The sequence below is a fragment of the Myxine glutinosa genome, chromosome 11, assembly GCF_964187855.1.
Source record: "Myxine glutinosa chromosome 11, kmMyxGlut1.1, whole genome shotgun sequence".
In the NCBI taxonomy this organism is placed as follows: Eukaryota; Metazoa; Chordata; class Myxini; order Myxiniformes; family Myxinidae; genus Myxine; species Myxine glutinosa.
Window position 1 is genome coordinate 26,456,012 of NC_136271.1, and position 24,600 is coordinate 26,480,611.

The 24,600-nt window shown below is 46.1% G+C and overlaps 1 protein-coding gene across 2 annotated transcripts in view; it reads right to left on the reverse strand.

The window, feature by feature from the left end:
• LTA4H (leukotriene A4 hydrolase) overlaps positions 1-24,600 on the reverse strand; it is a 231,831-nt gene that overhangs the window by 200,534 nt on the left and 6,697 nt on the right. For both annotated transcript variants that reach the window (XR_013624929.1, XM_078786493.1), the window contains exon 3: positions 16,621-16,751. Coding sequence is in view for 1 of the 2 variants with exons in the window: in XM_078786493.1 (XP_078642619.1) it covers positions 16,621-16,751 (131 nt within the window). In the remaining variant the exon portion in view is untranslated. The remainder of the gene's footprint in view (positions 1-16,620; positions 16,752-24,600) is intronic.

Genomic DNA, 24,600 nt, shown 5'->3' on the forward strand with positions numbered 1-24,600 from the left:
AGGCCCTCAAAACAGCTTCATCGCGGGAGATACCAATGATTCTGAATGCTTTGGTTTGAAGTGCATGAAGCCGAGCTGGGTGTGAGGAAGGAGCACCAGCCCAGAGAACACAAACGGTTGGGACGAGCTGAGAAGCTGAGGGGTGGGTCTTCAGCTCGGATGACATCTGAATGGCAAATGAGCGCCGAGCAGCCTAGGCAGAGTAATGTCACACGGTGGGGCATAAGCAGATTTAATACCAAGCCATGAGTGTGCTAAAAAGGAGATACGGAATGGACAGGCGAGCACATGAACGCGAGAGGGTGGAACGCGAGAAGCTCGCATCACGCAATCACGCCATTCCAGAATCATGCCACACCAACCTGAATGACCATGGTAAAGCTACCACACCTCGGGGAACTGTTGCGCTTTTGTCTGGGGATTCCCTGGGTTTCCTGCCTGCCTCTTGCAATTCCCATGCCAATCCACCCCCGGAGACTTGTGGTGCCCAAACGAGCCGCATGAAGTATGTATGCCATTGTATTGTGTCTTCTCCACTCTCGTCCTCTTTATCGCATGCTTGAGGACTCAAGTTAGATAATTAAGGTTACAGTCCATTCCATTCACTGGGGAGCGCATGCCATTTATTAGCAATATACACTCCATCCGGGAGTGAAATATGGTGTCAATGCCTCCTCTCTCTCTCCTCCCAATGAACAACATACACACACCTTGATTGATATATTATGATTACTGTGTACTTGTTACTCTGCATTATAATTGTTTGCGTTCCTTTGATTTTCTCCTCATGTACGATTAAATGCACAACGCTGCATCCACTGGGTCTCTGCGCATTTGTTTGGACTGCCATCAATCACCAAATTGGTTACAAATCCTTTAGAGTAGAGGTTCTTAACCTTTTTCTCAACAGGGACCGGCAAGGATCAGGGATAAATGGCGCCCAAGAACAGATCAAACCTTCGGCTTGGCGGGAGGCTCAGAGCGGGTTATTCGATAGTGCGTAAAAAAATATATAAACATGGAAAGTATAACGAGAACAAATCGCCCTATATTCATGAACATACAATACCTTCAGAAATTATTCACACCCCTTGACTTTTTCACGTTTTGTTGTGTTACAACCTGAATTTAAAATGGGTTAAATTGTGATTTTTTCTATCACCGATCTACACAAAATACCCCATAATGTCAAAGTGAAAATTTGTTTTTAGAAATTTGTTTATGGCCACCAGAAGAGGCAATGGTATGAATAACTAGGAAAAGTACCCTTCCCAAGAAAAGCTAGCATCGGATCCCCCTCCCTTCTCTCCTCCCTCCCCTACTCTCTTCTCCACTCCCCTCCCCTCCACTCCCCTCTTTCCTCCCTCCCCACTCCACTCCCTCCCAAAAGATGACGTTCACGGAAGCAACAAAAGTTGACACAAAAAGATCGCTACCCGTGCGTCACTGGCCGGTAATAAAATATATCAGCTTTTATAAGCCTGGTGTTGGCTTAGCGGTTAGGGTGCCGGCTTGGGATCCTAGGATCCTGGGTTCGAATCCCGGTCGATCGCTAAATTAACACCAGGGGGGTTGACTCAGCCTGTCATCCTTCCGAGGTCGGCAAATTGAGTACCAGCTTGCTGGGATGAATGATCCCGGTGTGTACCCCGGTTTAGAATAGGTACACCGTATCCCTGCGCATCGTAAGAGGCGACTAAGGGTTGGCGCCAGCAAGGGCATCCGGCCATAAAAACATTGCCTCAAACAGGGAACCATGATTGTCATGGGACCCGCAAGGCTAACCACTGCTCTAGCGGGGAAAATGGAATTCAAAACGATCATTCATTCATTCATTTTATAAGCCTATACAATACAAACATGACAGGTATGCAAAACTCAACAAAACACAAAGGATTAAACACACAAAGTTATGGTCAACATACAGCTATTTGATCTACATTTCAATATTGATAGATAAAGGTGATATAATATAACAAATATTATGAAACATTTACATTTTGAAATCCATTGTACAATTTAAATGAATGCAAATTTCGCATGTGGAAAAAGTAAGTACACCCTTGGCTCTAATAGGTGGTATTGCCCCCTTTGGCAGAAGCAACCTCAAGTAGGCGTTTCATATAACTGTCTACCAGTCTCTGACATCGACTGGGAGAAATTTTTGCCCACTCCTCCATGCAGAATTATTTCAGCTGTGCGATGTTTGAGGGGTTTCTTGCATACACAGCTCGTTTCAAATCCCCCCACAACATCTCGATGGGATTTCGATCCGGGCTTTAACTTGGCCATTCCAGAACCCTCCATTTCTTTCTTTTCAGCCATTCCTTGGTGGATTTACTGGTATGTTTAGGGTCATTGTCATGTCGCAAGGTCGACCTTTGGTTGAGCTTCAACTTTCCGACATATGGCCTCACATTATCCTCAAGCACCCTCTGGTACAATCAAGAATTCATAGTGGATTCTATGATGGTGAGCTTCCCAGGCCCTGATGCAGCAAAGCTGCCCCAAACCATAATATTTCCACCACCATGCTTTACAGTTGGTATCAGGTTCTTGTGGTCAAATGCTGTCTTTGGTTTTCGCCAAACATGTCTTCTGGTACTGTGGCCAAATAGCTCTACCTTTGACTCATCTGTCCAGGGCACATTGTTCCAGAAGTGCTGGTCTTTGCCGAGGTGTTCATTGGCAAACTTTAGTCTTGCCCTGATGTTCTTTCTGGACAGCAAAGTTTTCCTCCTGGCACACCTCCCATGTAGATCAAATTTGTGCAGCCTCTTTCTAATGGTAGACTCGTGCACTTTGACATCAACAGTGGCAAGAGCTACCTGTCGGTGTATGTCCCGTGATGACATTCTGTGGTTCTTAGAGACTTCTTTCAGCATCTTGCGGTCTGCTCTCGGGCTGAACTTGCTGGGACGGCCTGGCCTGAACAAGTTGGCAGTTGTTTGGAATCTTCTCCACTTGTAGATGATCTTCCGGACAGTCGAATGATTGATTTCAAATTGTTTGGAGATCTTTTTAAATCCCTTCCCAGACTCGTAGGCATCTATAACCTTCTTTCTGAAGGCCTCAGAGAGCTCTTTTGATCTAGGCATGGTGACGCCACACACTTCAACAACAAAGAGCAAACCAAACTAAATGTGAGGTTTAAATAAGACAGGTTCCTCCAAGATCCTCTCTGACGATGTTCTAATCACTTGCACCTGAGCTGTTGCACCTGATTCTAATTTCAGGTATTTGAAGTAGTGATAAATGTAGGGGTGTACTTACTTTTTCCACATGCGAAATTTGCATTGATGTTTATTTAAATTATACAATTGACTTCCAAATGTAAATGTTTCATGATACTTGTTATATTATATCACCTTTATCTGTCAATATTGTTGAAATGAAGATTAAATAGCTGTATGTTGAAAAAGTCAAAACTTTACATGGAGTGTACTTACTTTTTCACGTGACTATGTATGTATGTATGTATGTATGTATGTATGTATGTATGTATGTATATATATATATATATATATATATGTATGTATGTATGTATGTATGTATGTATGTATGTATGTATGTATGTATGTATGTATGTATGTATGTATGTATATATATACATACATATATATATATATATATATATATATATATATATATATATATATATATATTGTTGCGGTTCTGAGAAATGTACATATTGATTAATAAAGGTTAAAGGTTTTGCCCCCATAGTTAGTCCACATGCAACACGTAGGTCACCTTAGAACGTTAGTTATTTCATCGTATATGTGAGATAAGGCCATTTCCAATAGTGATACCTGCGTTGTGTGAAATAAATAAATAAGAGTAGGGCCCGTTCATTTTGCAGCCCACCCTCCAATCGACATCGTTGGGCACCATCCAGTCTGCGCCCCATTCCCCATTGCGCACCATCCAGTCTACGCCCCATTGCCCCTCGCATTAGGATGCTGAAACCAGCCAAATGCCACGAGGTAAGGCCTGGAAAAGGGGCGGAGCATGAGGTCGGGGGGTGTGGCCACGTCAAGCAGACCTCAAGGGCGGAGCCGGTAAGACCCCAACAAACAACCAGGGCTCAGTGGGCATGGCCTAAGGGGCGTGGTAAGTGCACGTCTGGCACATTCGAGAGGGTTCGCTGGGCGGCGATATATAACCGCGCACGCAAAGCCCTTCCACAGGACTGTGCGAAAAGAACTGATGCGCTCGTGCAAGAGGACTGATGCGCTTGATCGAGAGGACTGAGGTGCGAGGGGCTTTGCAACAGGACTTGCTATTGGGGAAGGACTCGCGTGATAAGGACTTGTTTGGAGCGCATTGCATTGCGAGGAGGACTTGCACGATTGGCGCATAAAAGAGGCCTGATTGGAGATCGCCCTGTTTGAAGACTGGTTGGGAGAGGCGCTGTTATCCTGAGTGATTGCAAGGACTCATTGAGGATTTGGCTTTGGGCTTGCGGGGAGTGCATATAACGCGCCGGTATTTCTATTACGTACACGGCCGTAAGCCGCGAAGTAACCGTTAGCCCAGCTTACTGATCCCCCCATATAATTGTCCGATCCGCGCCAACGACACGCGGAGAGCTTGCCTGCCGCCTACCATCGTCTTTGTGGTACGAGTCGGGGACCGGAGCGAGCTATGGATGCGACCCTTTGGACCATCGCCTGACCATCTACAACCCCCGTGTGAGTCTGAGTCTGAGTGTGAACGGGCCCGTGTCCAGGGATAAGTTAAGACTGTATAAGGCTGCCCTGTGTATCTGCTTCTTCTTCTTCACTGTACATTGCTTCTTCTTCTTCATTGAACAAAGTGTAAATAAAATGCTTGTTATTCCTTTTCCTCTTGATTCGACCGTTTTAGTGATTTATCCATTGGGTAAACGTGGCACGATTACAACTGCTCAGATCGGGTTTAGTACCTATTAACGGCCCGAATCGCGGCTCGCTACCGCTCGGCATTCCCATCTAAAACCGTGGTTCGGGCGGGAGTTATTTCCTTGCTTCCTGGGCGGTGTTAGTAATTAGGTAATAAGAATTCGGCTTACAACCCTATTTAACGCCGTCCGGAAGGAACGTCATAGCTCCGGATCGCGTCGGCTCGATAAAAGACAAGGGGATTCATCCCCCCTTGGTAAGGGGAAGGCAGACGTTAGGAGATCCGCAACAATATATATATACATATACTGTATATATATATATATACACACACACACACACACACACACACACACACACACACACACACACACACACACACACACACACACACACACACACACACACACACACACACACACACACACACACACACACACACACCAGTATTTTCCGGTGTATAACCCATGCTTTTTTGAATCGGCAAAAAAGTTGTAAATTGGGTGTGCAGTTAATACATAGATATAGAAAGAAAAAAAAAACCAGTCTTCAAAACAATCAATGGTGAATTTAAATTATATTCCAAATGTCATACATGCACCAGTAGATCTATATTCCACATATCAGGAGGGAACGTTTAGCGCTTTCATACTTATGTAAAACTATGTAAGTACAAGTGATCTCGGTTGCACATTTTTACCCTTTTGTCATGCCCCGACATGTCATCGCATTCCTGTCAATTCTGATTGATTGACAAACAGGAGTGAAGAATGATTGACGGGAATGCCCACCTGGTCTCACATCAAAAGAAGAATTATTGACAACAGCTAGATTCTAATTACAGAACACCCACCTCACATAAGGTTGCGCGCAAACTTCCGTGGATCCGACAACAGGATGGGGGCAGTCACATGACCCTGAAGAAGGGCCGCTTTGTGCTTCATGAGTGCCTCATTCTCAACCTTACGTCAGCAGATTACAACACGCAGACCAATCTTTGAATAGAACAGCTTTTCCCGCTGTTAGAGTATAAAAGCCACTCTATTTTAACTTCAGCTCACTGGGTCCATAATCAATATGATTGGGAATAACATTTGTTCGATTCTGTTCTAAGCAAGAGCAAGTCCACCGATATTCACGTATCATCCGGTCTACCAATCAAAATGTCAAGGCTCTTTCATTCCTCTTTTTTCCCACCTCTGGAATAAACTCCCACACTCTCTTCAATCCCACTCCTCCCTCCAGGTCTTTAAAACAGCTGTTCACCACCATCTCTTATCTTCCCCCTTCCAAAACCTTGATCTTTTCTACCCCCGTTAATACACCCCAAATCCACCTTTTTCAAATTCCGTTTTCTGTTTTGAAACTCCTTGTAGTGTCCATCTTGTTTATCCCATGTACCCCACCCCAGCCCTCTCCCTTTTATAGATCTCCCAATATCCCTGTTCCTCACTGTTGTTGTACTTCCCTCTCTATCCCCCTCTCGTCTCCCGCTCCCTTTATTATGTTTAATTTGTGTTTCTGTTTCTGTTTTTGTGTTTTATGTGTTTGTTAGCTCTGACATGAGCCTAGACTTGTATACAAAAACAAAAAAACAAAACGCATTCATTCACCGCAGCATTCAAACTCTCCGTCTGCTGGTCTGCAAAAGAGTTTGGGAACTGGGAAATAATTCGGCATGGGCGAGTCCGTCATCCAGCGCTGAAGGGAAAGTCGGTGAAGTGGCCTCAGCTCGAGGAGAGTGTCGTCCCTTGGGTCCAGGAGAAGACAGCAGAGGCTGACGCCATTTCAACACTTGACCTCAGGCTGAAGGCAAGGAGCTTAGCAAAATAGGATGACATTGGGGACTTCATGGCCAGCCCGTCGCCGGCCAACAGGTTAATGGAATGCCATGATCTGTCGGTTTGACGCTGCACACTGACAATAATAATATATCAAGCACTCCACAAATCTGCCATAAAGCCCAGATCGGTGGAGTGTTGCAGTGATGGTTGTCCATCTGAAAGTTTCTCCCATCTCCAAACAGGATCTCTGGAGCTCAGCCAGTGACCATCGGGTTCTTGGTCACCTCTCTTACCAAGGACCTTCTCCCCCGATTGCTCAGTTTGGCCGGGCGGCCAGCTCGAGGAAGATTCCTGGTTGTTCCAAACTTCTTCCATTTAAGAATTATGGAGGCCACTGTGCTCTTGGGAACCTTCAATGCAGCAGAGAATTTTTTTGTAGGCTTCCCCAAATCTGTGCCTCGACACGATCCTGTCTCTGAGGTCTGCAGGCAGTTCCTTCGACCTCATGGCTTGGTTTTTGCTCTGATATGCATTGTCAGCTGTGAGACCTTATATAGACAGGTGTGTGCCTTTCCAAATCATGTCCAATCAATTGAATTTACCACAGGTGGACTCCAATCAAGGCGGAGAAACATCTCAAAGATGATCAAGAGAAATGGGAGGCACCTGAGCTAAATTTCAAGTGTCATATCAAAAGGTCTGAATACTTATGTAAATGTGATATTTCAGTTTTTTCTTTTTAATAAATTTGCAAAACTTTCTAAAATCCTGTTTTCTCTTTGTCACTATGGGGTATTGAGTGTAGATTGATGAGGGAAAAAACGAATTTAAACGATTTCAGCATAAGGCTGCAACATAACAAAACGTGAAAAAGTGAAGGGGTCTGAATACTTTCTGAATGCACTGTATATGTGTGTATACATAAATACGCTGGAAAACGTACAGCTCAAGAATCATATTAAATTCAAAAATCGGCACACTGAGCATTAAAGGACGAATCCTTTATTGTGCCTGACGTTTCAGAAATAAATGATTCGCCTTTTAATGCTCAGTGTTCCATCTTTCTGATTATTTTTAGCACACACCTTAGGTAATGAATGCAGATTCACAAACATCTCCCATTCTATTCCCCCAGGATATCTAGAAAACACAAAGCAACCTCTGGAGACCTAATTATAGAAGACATATATTCTATGGTCAAAAGAAATGATATCACAGTATATAATACCTACCACTCTCATCTGTCCCCCACCCCATCCCTCCATAACGTCTAACAGGGGGAAGGAAGGGAAAGAAGCTACTTTCTCACATCTAAAGACCACCACAATATTTTTGCCAACGAGCAGTACTGTCATGACCAAATCACACAAACGTTCATTTACTTCTCGATTGTGGATGAATTTCAAGTTTAAAAGACAGTAATGTCATAAAACAGGATGCAAAACATGCATGTGTGGGTTGGAAAACATAGATACAGAGGATGCATCCAAGGAGGGAAAAGTGGAAAATTGGAAGGAGGAGGGATTTGGGTGGGATTAACGAGGGGATAAAAGATCATGGTTGTCAGATAAATCAGAATAACCTTTATCCATTCGACTTGACCTCACGCCCACCTCTCGTGGTTGTAGCATAAACTAGCCATGTGTTGTTTGCTTGGGGTTTAGTGAGTGCGGATGGAGCTCCGTGGCATTAGTACGCCATCATCAGGAAAATGACAGTCATGCATCTCCTCCCAAGGAGGACGACTGTGTTAAGGATTTCTACATGAAAGCTTATATTGGACTGAACAAAAAAAAATGACTTCAAAGAAACGAGTGACTAATTTTAATGGAGATATGCTTTGATTGGCCAAGTTGAGTGCTGTGTTAAAAGGCTCAGATGATAAAATCTGTTTCTATCTTTTTCTTGCATTTTCTTGGGTACACATCTTTTCAAATTAATGTTCATCATCGTGATATGGAAAAGAGCTACGGTACGTCGAAAGGAGTCTACAATATAATTGATACAACAACAACAACAACAGGCATTTTAAGGCCATTTTCCCTGCTAGAGCAGGGGTTAGACTTGCGGGCCCCATGACAATCTTCACCATTTTGCTGGATTTTCTTGTTAATTTGTGCATCTCTCCTTGTTAACTCCCCTGCCCACATTTCTTCTTCCACCACCTTCAGCCAAGTCTTTCTCAGCCTTCCCCGTCCTCTACTGCCTTCTACATTCATTTCCATCACTTCTCAACCAGTCACTTTCATCCTTCCTCAAAACATGGCCAAACAATCTCAACCTGTTTCTCTTCACAGCATCCATCACAAGCTCTATTCCCATCAACTTTCGCAATTCATCATTTGTCTTAATCTCTCTCAACGATACTCCGCACATCCACTGAACCATTCGCATTTCCTCCCTTTCCAGCCTTCGTTGCTGCTCTACGTTCATTACCCATGGCTCGCTCCCATAAATCATAACATTTCTCACACATGCAGCCTACATCTTTCCCTTCAGCTTCAACGACACTCCCCTCCTCGTCAGCACGCCACTCAGTTCACGAAACTTCTTCCATGCACATCTCACTCTAGCAACCGTTGCAGAGTCTGATCCACCTTCTCCATTCAGCATGGCTCCTAGGTAGCAAAATGTTTTCACACCTTCCAGCTTCATGACGTCTCCAAGATCCAACTCAACATTTCCTCCATCTGCAGCTCCCTCTGTGCATACCTTACATTTGAATGTAGCTGCCACACTGGTTAACGACCCACTCAGACCACTACATTTTTTATGAAACCACTCAGCGCACATTGTACATTGAATGGAGTTCACTCTGACACCCTTCCTGCACACAGCCACTTCCCAGTTCTTTCCACCTCACCACATGCTTTACCACTTGCCATCACCTTTGTCTTTCCGATATTCACCTTCAGATCTTTTGCCTCCATACATTCCTTACACTTGTTAATCTTCTCCTTCAGTCCATCCATACTCTCCCCAATCAACACCAGATCATCTGCATACAACAACTCCCACGGTAAACCCTCCTTTACATTCCGAGCCAGCACCTCAATCACAGCTACAAATAATAGTATACTTAGTACTGAACCCTGATGCACTCCCACCTTCACCTCAAACTCACCACTGTTCCCATCCTTCATCCTTACAGCTGTGCGCGCTCTCTCGTACATTGCCATCACTACTCTGATCAACCATTCCTCCACTCGTAACTTCCTCAATGCCAATGTCACTACTTCGTGTGGAACCCTACCGAATGCTTTCTCCAGATCAACAAACCCAAGAAACAACTTCTTCCTCTTCTCCATGTACTTCTCCTGCAACTGCCTCACAATGAAAAGCGCGTCTGTCGTTCCTCTTCTTGGCATAAATCCAAACTGCATTTCGTCGATCTTCGCCTTCTTCCTTGTCCTCCTCTCCAACACCCTTTCCAATACCTTCATTCCATGCTCCAATAACTTTATCGCTCGGTACGAGCCACACTCCAGAGGGTCACCTTTCCCCTTGTATAGAGGGACAAGGGTACTCAGTTCCCAATCCACTGGAATGCGGCTTTCTTTCACCATCAGATTACAGATCTCTGTCATTCTCTTCACACCCCAACTCCCCGCTGCCTTCAACATATCTCCCACAACTCCCGTCGCCCCTCCCGCTTTTCTACTCTTCATTGCTTTTATCGCTTCCTCAACTTCCTTCTCAGTTATCTTCTCTGCCGGTCCTAAAACTGGGTTACTCTCGATGTTGCCATCCCATTCATTCTCTGCATTCAACAGCATTTCCATATATCTCTTCCATCTTCCTTTAATTCCATCTGGGTCCACAACGATTTGTCCCACTTCATCCTTCAAGCAACTCACCCCCATCACATCACACCTCTCTTTTGCTATCTGCTTTGCAATCCTGAATACCGCTCTCTGACCCTCTTCCGAATCCAAACGTTCTCCGAACATTTTCCGATATGCCTCCTGCGCCTTTGCTACCTCTTTCTTTGCAGCCTTCTTGGCTGCCTTATAACTTTCGTGCTCTGCCTCTTCTGCCCCCGTACCTTTCGCCTTCTGTCACTCCTTGAACTTCTTCCTCTTCTGTTCAATCCTCTGTCCAACTTCATCATCCCACCACCATGTTTCCGAGAGCCTAGGCGGTCCTTTTGTCCTTCCACATACCTCACCAACGGCTCCCAACAGACTATCTTTCATTGACATCCAACCACTTTCAAGCTCAACCACATCATCCTCTAAAATACTCACCCTCTCTTTTAATGCCTCCCTCACTGTCACCTCTTTCAACCTCCACACCTTCATTCTCAGTTGGTACTTCACCCGCCGTGCTCTCCTCGCAACTTTCACCCTTGTGTCTCAGACAACCAAGTGGAGCTGTGAAACAGCCTCCTCCCCTGGGATCACCTTTGTGTCCTGGAGGTCCCCCCTATCTCGCCGACGCACCATCAGGTAGTCAAATGTCTACAAACTCCTCAGAAAACAGGACAACAACACCATTCACGCCCTCCGGGCACCCTTGCCACACAAACTTGTATTTCTGTCCCTGCCTACCCTTCACCATTCTCACACCACTTCCCTTCCATCTCGTCTCCTGCACACAACATATATCCACTCTTCTTCTGACCAATACTTCCACCACTTCTCCTGATCTCCCTGTTATTTTCCCTACATTCCATGTCCCAAACCTCAGAAAGCGATCTCCACGTGGGGCATCAGACGTTTCATCGTCATAAATGGAGTGATTTCCATCCTTGCTTCGATCGGGTTCCCCACCTTGAGTTTTGACGAGAGGGAGTGGGGTCCCCCACGGGGTACTTCGGGCTGTACCCTGCCCAAACGTAATTGTAATGGTTCCCTTTTTGAGGCAATTTTTATGGCCGAATGCCTTTCCGGACGCCAACCTTTTTAGTCGCCTCTTACGACACGCAGGGATATGGTATACCTATTCTAAACCGGGGTACACACCGGGAATATAATTAATGAAGATATTGGCTTTTTCCCTGGAAAAAAAAAAAAAAAAATGGAGATTGTGCGCAGAGGAAGATTAAACATTTCCTTTGCTTTATCTATTCAAGGAAATACAATGGATCATATAGCCCAAGGAGAAAAAGACAGTTGGCCTGTCATATCCATGCCACAATGCCACATCCTTGGAATCATTATCACTGCAGTTTATGCTGCAACAACACTTGGGACTAAAAAGTAGAGACATTAAGACGTGATATTAATTTAACCACATTGTAATTTGTTGTAAACATATAGACTATAGAGCATCTTGCAGTTCCAAAGAGATAGTTTATTTTGTGGCTACACACAAATTATGTAAATTGGGGAAAATGCCAGGGGCATAGAAAATGCCCCTTTATATGGTATGTGCCATGTGGCAAACTATAGAAAATTGTGTGCTTTATTATTATTATTGTTTATTCTGCGCCTCCTGCCTCCGGAGTTGTGTAAAGGTAAAAAGGGCGTCTCGGTAGTTATTCCATGAAACACCACATTGCAGGACCCGATAAAACCCTTGTTCAGTAGCTTATATCTTATTATGTGTTTTAGAGTAAGGCCTTGTCTTCCATTAAAATGACACTCCATTGCACCGAGTAAAAGAGATAGATTCCCTTCATTCCCATTCCCAAAAACCTCCATTTCCCCTTTCGTAATGGCCAAGCCTCAATTTGGCAATTACATCCCCTCCAAAGCCGCCATTGACCACGAGGCAGGGTTGGGGAAGAAAGGCGGGTGTCCACCTCGTCATAGAGGGGAGGAGTAAGTCGGCCCCGCTCATCCAACCCAGAACGAGGGGTTTGGCTTGAGAGGGCGGAGAGAGAATGCTTGGGGGAGGTTCGCAAAGGGTGAAGGGCGGGACCTATATAACCCGCCGTGGGGACGCTCCCAAAAGGAGACAAGCAGATGAGTCCAGGAGAGTTGCAAAAAGGTCCAAGGCTGAGCTGAGCTGCGTGGTGAGGTGCAAAGGAAAGAGCTGGGTCGTCAGAGCAGAGCTGAGTTGTGAGGTCCAACAGCAGAGGTCATCCAGGGAAGCGCAAAAGCCTGCGATTCGTCACCTTGCTCGCCAGCGGCAGCGTCTACAGCAGCAGCAGCAACAACACTCGCCAGCCGCTTAGGGGCCTGGACGGCAGTTCGGAGCAGGGCCGCGAAGGAACGGCGGCTGCAGAACGTGCGGATCGTGCTGCCGGACCCAGTGGACTTTCCTCTCCCTCCAGTCAATCCACTCTGCAATTCCCCGCGTGAGTCTGTGTCTTCATTTGTTCTGTCCTGAGTATTAAGTAAGCCTGTTAGACATGCTTGTGTATGTGTACATAATAAACCCCGTTACTCTTCTGTACGTCTTCTTCTTCCTCTTTGCATTCGGTCGCTTTAGAGTTTTCCAGATTGAGTATCTGTGGCGCGATACGGCCAACGTTTGGGTGAATCGGGTTTAGTCGGGGAACAACTGTTCGGCCGCGGTTACACCACCGCTCGGTAAAAAATAACATCTAATCCGCGGACCGTACCAATATATAATTTAATTTTAAAGCAAAAACTATGGCACTTCGGTGGAATTTGTTTTGAAAGCCATTATTAGACATATTGGCTGATATACATTCCAAGTTTCAGCTGGTTTTAATGTATAGGCTTTGAGATATGAGCGCCAACACATTTTTGGTGGACAGACAGACAGACACCAACATGAATTCAAAGGCTTTCTTAATAAAACGCAAGAATGCAGAAACGGACGTTGCTGAAATTTGGAACATATTACCTCGACATACAAAACATTTACTTCTGAAATTTGCAGCCGATTTCGTCCAGTTAGAAGCCGATAAACGAATTTTCAGTCCCCATGTTAAAGTGTTGAAAAGTGTCTTTGAAACTGAAAGCATTGCATTGTGGGAGCACAGAGTCCTTTACATGCTGGCGTAAAGTCAACTGTTTTGAATGCCTTTGGGTCATGAACCAAGAAATTAAATCAGATCAGCAGCTTTATCACGAATGGGATACGGATGCGAAGTTACATCAAGTTAATGGATAAAGATTGGGTTAGTCCATGAAAGACAAGCAAATTCATAGATCACATTAATGGAATGTGGATACAGAATAAGCATGATGAGTCCAAAGGCCTTCTCCCACACCGAGATTTCCATGCAAATACATGAAACTTGAAATTGTCAGTGTACCAAGGCTTTTGGAAGATAAATTGAAAGTTAAGGCTCGGCCAAAATGGCCACTATGACAATGTGAGCATTGGTAAACTTCTGGGGATTTTGTATTTTTTTGATACTTAAAAGGATGGAGGTGCATGGAGGAGTTAAACAAGCATCGGGGCAATAACCCTGGGCACTCACCTGGTAGAATAAACAGTACACTACATTGACTGAAGGTATTTTAAACTGTACCATTGCATTTTTAACCAATTTCTATGGTTGCTAAAAGACAGGGCAGCATGTACAATCATACTAACGTAATCATAAGACTTTAAACAAACAAACAAACATAAAACCTATTTTGGGGGACAACCCCCTCCCCTCCCCTCCCCCACAACCCCAACCCCCTCCTATAAACTACCAGAGGGTATGGGGTGCGAAGGTGGACATGCATAGGAGTAAAGAAGGAATAACACAAAAACACGAAGACATCATGCAGAACACAATACTTGCAAAATCCACCCCTCCCCAAAATAAAAAAAAAGTTGCCTGGATACATCAAATTGTCTATTGCATCAAGATTAAAATTGACAATCTTAATCAAAGCTCGAGTCAGTCAGATTAAAATTGATGATTTTTCAGATGAAAATTGATATCAGAAGTGTGACCTTGAGTTGCCCTTTGACCTTTTGACCCCAAAAATAGTTGCTTTTCCAATTCCATGATGTACAATGCAATTTGTCTTTAATTTTCAAGTCAATCGGATGAAAATAGATGATTTTTCAGATGAAAATAGATGATTTTGGAAGTTTGACCTTGAGTTGACCTTTGACCTTTTGACCTCAAAAATAGTTGGTTTCCCAAATTAATGATTCAATATACAAATGCTGTTCAAGTTTCAAGCCAATCAGATGAAAAATGACAATTTTAGAAATTCGACTTCAAGATGACCTTTGACCTCAAAATCAATATGCTTCTTCCTTATGACCAGCTCTACCATCTGGTGAAGTTTCGTGAAGATTGGTTTAAAATTGTGACCTGTTTGCGATTGACAGACAAACGGACAGACAGACAACAGGACAGACAGACAACAGGACAGACAGACAACAGGACACAGACAGACAACAGGACACAGACAGACAACAGGACACAGACAGACAACAGGACACAGACAGACAACAGGACACAGACAGACAAAAGGACAGACAGACAAAAGGACAGACAGACAAAAGGACAGACAGACAAAAGGACAGACAGACAAAAGGACAGACAGACAAAAGGACAGACAGACAAAAGGACAGACAGACAAAAGGACAGACAGACAAAAGGACAGACAGACAAAAGGACAGACAGACAAAAGGACAGACAGACAAAAGGACAGACAGACAAAAGGACAGACAGACAAAAGGACAGACAGACAAAAGGACAGACAGACAAAAGGACAGACAGACAAAAGGACAGACAGACAAAAGGACAGACAGACAAAAGGACAGACAGACAAAAGGACAGACAGACAACAGGACAGACAGACAACAGGACAGACAGACAACAGGACAGACAGACAACAGGACAGACAGACAACAGGACAGACAGACAACAGGACAGACAGACAACAGGACAGACAGACAACAGGACAGACAGACAACAGGACAGACAGACAACAGGACAGACAGACAACAGGACAGACAGACAACAGGACAGACAGACAACAGGACAGACAGACAACAGGACAGACAGACAACAGGACAGACAGACAACAGGACAGACAGACAAAAGGACAGACAGACAAAAGGACAGACAGACAAAAGGACAGACAGACAAAAGGACAGACAGACAAAAGGACAGACAGACAAAAGGACAGACAGACAAAAGGACAGACAGACAAAAGGACAGACAGACAAAAGGACAGACAGACAAAAGGACAGACAGACAAAAGGAGACAGACTGACAAAATAACGCACAAGACCAACCAATATACTTGAAAAATCTTCGATTGGCCCAGAAAGGAACAGAATGGGAAAGAATGCATGAGGAAGAGATTGTGAATGTGCGTGGATGAATGCATGAGGAGGAGATTGTGAATGTGCGTGGATGAATGCATGAGGAGGAGATTGTGAATGTGCGTGGATGAATGCATGAGGAGGAGATTGTGAATGTGCGTGGATGAATGCATGAGGAAGAGATTGTGAATGTGCGTGGATGAATGCATGAGGAGGAGATTGTGAATGTGCGTGGATGAATGCATGAGGAGGAGATTGTGAATGTGCGTGGATGAATGCATGAGGAGGAGATTGTGAATGTGCGTGGATGAATGCATGAGGAGGAGATTGTGAATGTGCGTGGATGAATGCATTTGAAATGCGGTTCAAAGTAAGGACAATGAGATAATGGAGAAATTCCACAATTCAAAGAATGAGGGTCAAATGAATGCAGGTGGGCATAATGAGCGAACATCTTCATCTAACAATCAATAGCAGTGAGGGGTATCGGCATCATTGTGCAGGACAGAAACAGTAAAGTAAATGTTTGTCTGTTCGGTGTTCCCATCTGAGCACATCGTCAGCAATGCTGGGATGCAGATCTTCAAATCCCATGCACTGTCGATCATCATTCTCTCAACGTCCTTACAATTCCATGTGAATGTATAATAATTGTCTTGGGCTTAGATACTTCTTCAAGCTCCTCCATTAGCCTTAGATCACAAAGTGACAATTATTGAGCAACTTCCATCTGTTACATTCCACCTTCACAATCGAGTCTCATTCATTGTTGAGGAGCAGTAGGGTGGTACGGCAAAACATGCTCAATTCACCTGTTCAAAGCAGGTGACAAAGTTATTTCCAGAGCTGAACCGAGGGCTGGATGTGCAGGTCTCAGTGAAAAGCTTGCGGGCCCATCGCAGGCAGTCACCGTCTTTATCTGCAAATCTTTTGTGTCCAACACCTGGAAGCACAAAATATTTCAGGAACAATGCAGACGAAGTGTTTAGTGGCACTCGCGTGGTACAAAATACAGAGGACATCTCAAATGGGATGAATCAATTATTTAATTGACGTATGTGGGGAAATTACATGCGCAGACAAGGAACCAGGAACGGGAGAGCATTAAATGAAAATGAAACATAATCTTCTGAATTGACCTTTTAAAGATCGAAATATCGATTCTATAGATTACAGGGGGCTGGCAGGATATCTGAGAGGTATGTACACTCGCATGTGAGCTATGAAGCCAGCGTTCAAATATCGGCTGAGCTATAAACCGTCACCCTGGTGTTTCTCAGGCAGGCCGAGCCAAAAATGCGTGCGACATTCCAGGGATTTTTTTTTTTTGTTTTTTTTGGATACTGAATCGAGGCTCGTGAAAGAGCTGACATTTATTTCACAAACAATCAACGGATGGACGTTAGAGATCACATGGTGTCCTTCGCGAAGAGCAGTGGAGTCATCACCGGCACTCGAAACACAACAACAACAACAACAACATGCATTTTAAGGCCATTTTCTCTGCTAGAGCGGGGGTTAGCCTTGCGGTTCCCATGACAATCTTCTCCATTTTGCCCTATTTTCTGCATCTCTCCTTGTTAACCCCCTTGCCCGCATTTCTTCTTCCACCATCTTCAGCCAAGTCTTTCTCGGTCTTCCCCGTCTTCTACTTCCTTCTACATTCATTTCCATCACTCTTCTCAACCAGTCACTTTCATCCTTCCTCAACACATGACCAAACCATCTCAACCTGCTCCTCTTCACAGCATCCACCACAGGCTCTATTCTCATCATCTTTCGCAATTCATCATTTGTCTTCCTCTCTCTCAACGACACTCCGCACATCCGTCGAACCATTCGCATTTCCACCCTTTCCAGCCTTCGTTGCTGCTCTACGTTCATGACCCATGTCTCGCTCCCATACATCATAACACTTCTCACACATGCAGCATACACCTTTCCCTTCAGCTTCAACGACACTCCCTTCCTCGTCAGCACGCCACTCAGTTCCCGAAACTTCTTCCATGCACATCTCACTCGAGCAACCGTTGCCGAGTCTGATCCACCTTCTCCATTCAGCATGTCTCCGAGGTAGCAAAACGTTTTCACACATTCCAGCTTCACGGCACTCGAAACAAATGACAAATTTCTGCACTCTAGTTTGAGTATCCTGCTTTGGAGTGGCGACCGGTCCTGGATTGTATTCTCTAGCCAATGAAACGGCCTCGGGAGACTCGTGCACACAACTGTACAAGAAGGAAAATTAATAAACGAACGTGCGACACGTTCCAGTGCAGGATATCTCAGGATGATGATCAATGCATTTTTTGGGGTCTGCTCCATATTCGCTGCATTTCAAATGATGGGGCGATTGCAAATGAATAAAATGAAGCATGCAGCTAAGTTTGGAAGAGACGTTTCTCAGATGTAGAGGCCTAAACTAACAAGTCACAACAACGGTGATGGAAAAACTAGGTGTGAACGAAGGTGATGCAGGTAAAGAAAGCAGCAGGTATGCCAGCACGATCACAAACTATCACTGGACTTGATTTTACAAGTAAAGTGGTACAAGCCTCAAATTAAATGTCAACCACTCATTGTTAAAATGAATTCATTTATGTTTTCACTGACAACATGATATTTCACAGATACAAATGTAACCTTGATGAAAATGAGGAAAATATGTGGTGTTTGCGTTGTGGAACGTATTCCGATAAAGCGTCACAGTAAAATGCTGCTCGGGAAGGGGACGGGAACTTGTGCTTTTCTCAATAAAAACGTCAACATTCCTCTTCTCACGTTCTCTCCTATAAATCCTGGTGGGGCCATTATTGGACGGGAGGGGGGTATTTTTAATGGAGAGATGGGGGGGACGGGGTATTTTTATGGAGGGGAGTGGGGATATTTTGATGGAGGGGAGTGGGGATATTTTGATGGAGGGGAGTGGGGATATTTTGATGGAGGGGAGTGGGGATATTTTGATGGAGGGGACGGGGTATTTTTATGGAGGGGAGTGGGGATATTTTGATGGAGGGGACGGGGTATTTTTATGGAGGGGAGTGGGGATATTTTGATGGAGGGGAGTGGGGATATTTTGATGGAGGGGACGGGGTATTTTTATGGAGGGGAGTGGGGATATTTTGATGGAGGGGACGGGGTATTTTTATGGAGGGGAGTGGGGATATTTTGATGGAGGGGAGTGGGGATATTTTGATGGAGGGGACGGGGTATTTTTATGGAGGGGACGGGGTATTTTTATGGAGGGGAGTGGGGATATTTTGATGGAGGGGACGGGGTATTTTTATGGAGGGGAGTGGGGATATTTTGATGGAGGGGAGTGGGGATATTTTGATGGAGGGGAGTGGGGATATTTTGATGGAGGGGAGTGGGGATATTTTGATGGAGGGGAGTGGGGATATTTTGATGGAGGGGAGTGGGGATATTTTGATGGAGGGGAGTGGGGATATTTTGATGGAGGGGACGGGGTATTTTTATGGAGGGGAGTGGGGATATTTTGATGGAGGGGACGGGGTATTTTTATGGAGGGGAGTGGGGATATTTTGATGGAGGGGAGTGGGGATATTTTGATGGAGGGGACGGGGTATTTTTATGGAGGGGACGGGGTATTTTTATGGAGGGGAGTGGGGATATTTTGATGGAGGGGACGGGGTATTTTTATGGAGGGGAGTGGGGATATTTTGATGGAGGGGAGTGGGGATATTTTGATGGAGGGGAGTGGGGATATTTTGATGGAGGGGAGTGGGGATATTTTGATGGAGGGGAGTGGGGATATTTTGATGGAGGGGAGTGGGGATATTTTGATGGAGGGGAGTGGGGATATTTTGATGGAGGGGACGGGGTATTTTTATGGAGGGGAGTGGGGATATTTTGATGGAGGGGAGTGGGGATATTTTGATGGAGGGGAGTGGGGATATTTTGATGGAGGGGAGTGGGGATATTTTGATGGAGGGGAGTGGGGATATTTTGATGGAGGGGAGTGGGGATATTTTGATGGAGGGGAGTGGGGATATTTTGATGGAGGGGACGGGGTATTTTTATGGAGGGGAGTGGGGATATTTTGATGGAGGGGACGGGGTATTTTTATGGAGGGGAGTGGGGATATTTTGATGGAGGGGAGTGGGGATATTTTGATGGAGGGGACGGGGTATTTTTATGGAGGGGACGGGGTATTTTTATGGAGGGGAGTGGGGATATTTTGATGGAGGGGACGGGGTATTTTTATGGAGGGGAGTGGGGATATTTTGATGGAGGGGAGTGGGGATATTTTGATGGAGGGGAGTGGGGATATTTTGATGGAGGGGAGTGGGGATATTTTGATGGAGGGGAGTGGGGATATTTTGATGGAGGGGAGTGGGGATATTTTGATGGAGGGGAGTGGGGATATTTTGATGGAGGGGACGGGGTATTTTTATGGAGGGGAGTGGGGATATTTTGATGGAGGGGAGTGGGGATATTTTGATGGAGGGGAGTGGGGATATTTTGATGGAGGGGAGTGGGGATATTTTGATGGAGGGGAGTGGGGATATTTTGATGGAGGGGAGTGGGGATATTTTGATGGAGGGGAGTGGGGATATTTTGATGGAGGGGAGTGGGGATATTTTGATGGAGGGGAGTGCGGATATTTTGATGGAGGGGACGGGGTATTTTTATGGAGGGGAGTGGGGATATTTTGATGGAGGGGAGTGGGGATATTTTGATGGAGGGGAGTGGGGATATTTTGATGGAGGGGAGTGGGGATATTTTGATGGAGGGGACGGGGTATTTTTATGGAGGGGAGTGGGGATATTTTGATGGAGGGGACGGGGTATTTTTATGGAGGGGAGTGGGGATATTTTGATGGAGGGGAGTGGGGATATTTTGATGGAGGGGACGGGGTATTTTTATGGAGGGGACGGGGTATTTTTATGGAGGGGAGTGGGGATATTTTGATGGAGGGGACGGGGTATTTTTATGGAGGGGAGTGGGGATATTTTGATGGAGGGGAGTGGGGATATTTTGATGGAGGGGAGTGGGGATATTTTGATGGAGGGGAGTGGGGATATTTTGATGGAGGGGAGTGGGGATATTTTGATGGAGGGGAGTGGGGATATTTTGATGGAGGGGAGTGGGGATATTTTGATGGAGGGGAGTGGGGATATTTTGATGGAGGGGACGGGGTATTTTTATGGAGGGGACGGGGTATTTTTATGGAGGGGAGTGGGGATATTTTGATGGAGGGGACGGGGTATTTTTATGGAGGGGAGTGGGGATATTTTGATGGAGGGGAGTGGGGATATTTTGATGGAGGGGAGTGGGGATATTTTGATGGAGGGGAGTGGGGATATTTTGATGGAGGGGAGTGGGGATATTTTGATGGAGGGGAGTGGGGATATTTTGATGGAGGGGAGTGGGGATATTTTGATGGAGGGGACGGGGTATTTTTATGGAGGGGAGTGGGGATATTTTGATGGAGGGGAGTGGGGATATTTTGATGGAGGGGAGTAGGGATATTTTGATGGAGGGCACGGGGTATTTTTATGGAGGGGAGTGGGGATATTTTGATGGAGGGGAGTGGGGATATTTTGATGGAGGGGAGTGGGGATATTTTGATGGAGGGGAGTAGGGATATTTTGATGGAGGGGACGGGGTATTTTTATGGAGGGGAGTGGGGATATTTTGATGGAGGGGACGGGGTATTTTTATGGAGGGGAGTAGGGATATTTTGATGGAGGGGAGGGGGTATTTTGGTGGAGGGGAGGGGGTATTTTGGTGGAGGGGAGGGGTGTATTTTGGTGGAGGGGAGGGGGGTATTTTGGTGGAGGGGAGGGGTGTATTTTGGTGAAGGGAAGTGGGGTATTTTGGTAGAGAGGAAGGAGATATTTTGGTGGAGAGCAATGGGGTCTTTTGGTGGAGGGGAGGGGGAGGTATTTTGGTGGAGAGGAGGGGGAGGTATTTTGGTGGAGAGAAAGGAGGTATTTTGGTGGAGAGGAGGGGGAGGTATTTTGGTGGAGAGGAGGGGGAGGTATTTTGGTGGAGAGGAAGGAAGTATTTTGCTGGAGGGGAAGGGGGTATTTTGGTAGAGAGGAAGGGGGTATTTTGGTGGAGGGGAGGGGGGTATTTTGGTGGAGAGGAAGGAGGTATTTTCGTGGAGGGGAGGGGGGTATTTTGGTGGAGAGGAAGGAGGTATTTTGCTGGAGGGGAAGGAGGTATTTTGGTGGAGAGGAAGGAGGTATTTTGGTGGAGGGGAGGGGGGTATTTTGGTGGAGAGGAAGGAGGTATTTTGGTGGAGGGGAGGGGGGTATATTGGTGGAGGGGAAGGGGGTATATTGGTGGAGACGAAGGAGGTATTTTGGTGGAGAGGAGGGGGAGGTATTTTGGTGGAGAGAAAGGAGGTATTTTGGTGGAGAGGAGGGGGAGGTATTTTGGTGGAGAGGAGGGGGAGGTATTTTGGTGGAGAGGAAGGAAGTATTTTGCTGGAGGGGAAGGGGGTATTTTGGTAGAGAGGAAGGGGGTATTTTGGTGGAGGGGAGGGGGGTATTTTGGTGGAGAGGAAGGAGGTATTTTCGTGGAGGGGAAGGAGGTATTTTGGTGGAGAGGAAGGAGGTATTTTGCTGGAGGGGAAGGAGGTATTTTGGTGGAGAGGAAGGAGGTATTTTGGTGGAGGGGAGGGGGGTATTTTGGTGGAGAGGAAGGAGGTATTTTGGTGGAGGGGAGGGGGGTATATTGGTGGAGGGGAAGGGGGTATATTGGTGGAGACGAAGGAGGTATTTTGGTGGAGGGGAGGGGGGTATTTTGGTGGAGAGGAAGGAGGTATATTGGTGGAGAGGAAGGAGGTATTTTGGTGGAGGGGAGGGGGGTATTTTGGTGGAGAGGAAGGAGGTATATTGGTGGAGAGGAAGGAGGTATATTGGTGGAGAGGAAGGAGGTCTTTTGGTGGAGGGGAGGGGGGTATTTTGGTGGAGAGGAAGGAGGTATATTGGTGGAGAGGAAGGAGGTATATTGGTGGAGAGGAAGGAGGTATTTTGGTGGAGGGGAGGGGGGTATTTTGGTGGAGAGGAAGGAGGTATATTGGTGGAGAGGAAGGAGGTATTTTGTTGGAGGGGAGGGGGGTATTTTGGTGGAGAGGAAGGAGGTCTTTTGGTGGAGGGGAGGGGGGTATTTTGGTGGAGAGGAAGGAGGTATATTGGTGGAGAGGAAGGAGGTATATTGGTGGAGAGGAAGGAGGTATTATGGTGGAGGGGAGGGGGGTATTTTGGTGGAGAGGAAGGAGGTATATTGGTGGAGAGGAAGGAGGTATTTTGTTGGAGGGGAGGGGGGTATTTTGGTGGAGAGGAAGGAGGTATTTTGGTGGAGGGGAATGAGGTATTTTGGTGGAGGGGAAGGGGGTATATTGGTGGAGAGGAAGGAGGTATTTTGGTGGAGGGGAAGGAGGTATATTGGTGGAGAGGAAGGGGGTATTTTGGTGGAGGGGAGGGGGGTATTTTGGTGGAGAGGAAGGAGGTATATTGGTGGAGAGGAAGGAGGTATTTTGGTGGAGGGGAGGGGGGTATTTTGGTGGAGAGGAAGGGGGTATTTTGGTGGAGGGGAAGGGGGTATTTTGGTGGAGGGGAAGGGGGTATTTTGGTGGAGAGGAAGGGGGTATTTTGGTGGAGAGGAAGGAGGTATTTTGGTGGAGAGGAAGGAGGTATTTTGGTGGAGGGGAAGGAGGTATTTTGGTGGAGAGGAAGGGGGTATTTTGGTGGAGAGGAAGGGGGTATTTTGGTGGAGGGGAAGGGGGTATTTTGGTGGAGGGGAAGGAGGTATTTTGGTGGAGAGGAAGGAGGTATTTTGGTGGAGGGGAGGGGGGTATTTTGGTGGAGGGGAAGGAGGTATTTTGGTGGAGAGGAAGGGGGTATTTTGGTGGAGGGGAAGGGGGTATTTTGGTGGAGAGGAAGGGGGTATTTTGGTGGAGGGGAAGGAGGTATTTTGGTGGAGAGGAAGGAGGTATTTTGGTGGAGGGGAGGGGGGTATTTTGGTGGAGAGGAAGGGGGTATTTTGGTGGAGAGGAAGGAGGTATTTTGGTGGAGAGGAAGGAGATATTTTGGTGGAGAGGAGGGGGGTATTTTGGTGGAGAGGAAGGAGGTATTTTGGTGGAGAGGAAGGAGGTATTTTGGTGGAGAGGAGGAGTATTTTGGTGGAGAGGAGGAGGTATTTGGTGGAGAGGAGGAGGTATTTTGGTGGAGGGAAGGACATATTTTGGTGGAGAGGAAGGGGGTATTTTGGTGGAGGGGAGGGGGGTATTTTGGTGGTGAGGAAGGTGGTATTTTGGTGGAGGGGAAGGAGGTATTTTGGTGGAGAGGAAGGGGGTATTTTGGGTGGAGGGGAGGGGGTATTTTGGTGGAGAGGAAGGGGGTATTTTGGTGGAGGGGAGGGGGTATTTTGGTGGAGGGGAGGAGGTATTTTGGTGGAGGGGGAGGGGGGTATTTTGGTGGAGGGGAAGGGGGTATTTTGGTGGAGGGGAAGGGGGTATTTTGGTGGAGGGGAGGTGGTATTTTGGTGGAGTGGAGGGGGTATTTTGGTGGAGGGGGAGGGGGGTATTTTGGTGGAGGGGAAGGTGGTATTTTGGTGGAGAGGAAGGGGGTATTTTGGTGGAGGGGAGGGGGGTATTTTGGTGGAGAGGATGGGGTATTTTGGTGGAGAGGAGGAGGTATTTTGGTGGAGAGGAAGGGGGTATTTTGGTGGAGGGGAGGGGGTATTTTGGTGGAGAGGAAGGAGGTATTTTGGTGGAGAGGAAGGAGGTATTTTGGTGGAGAGGAAGGGGGTATTTTGGT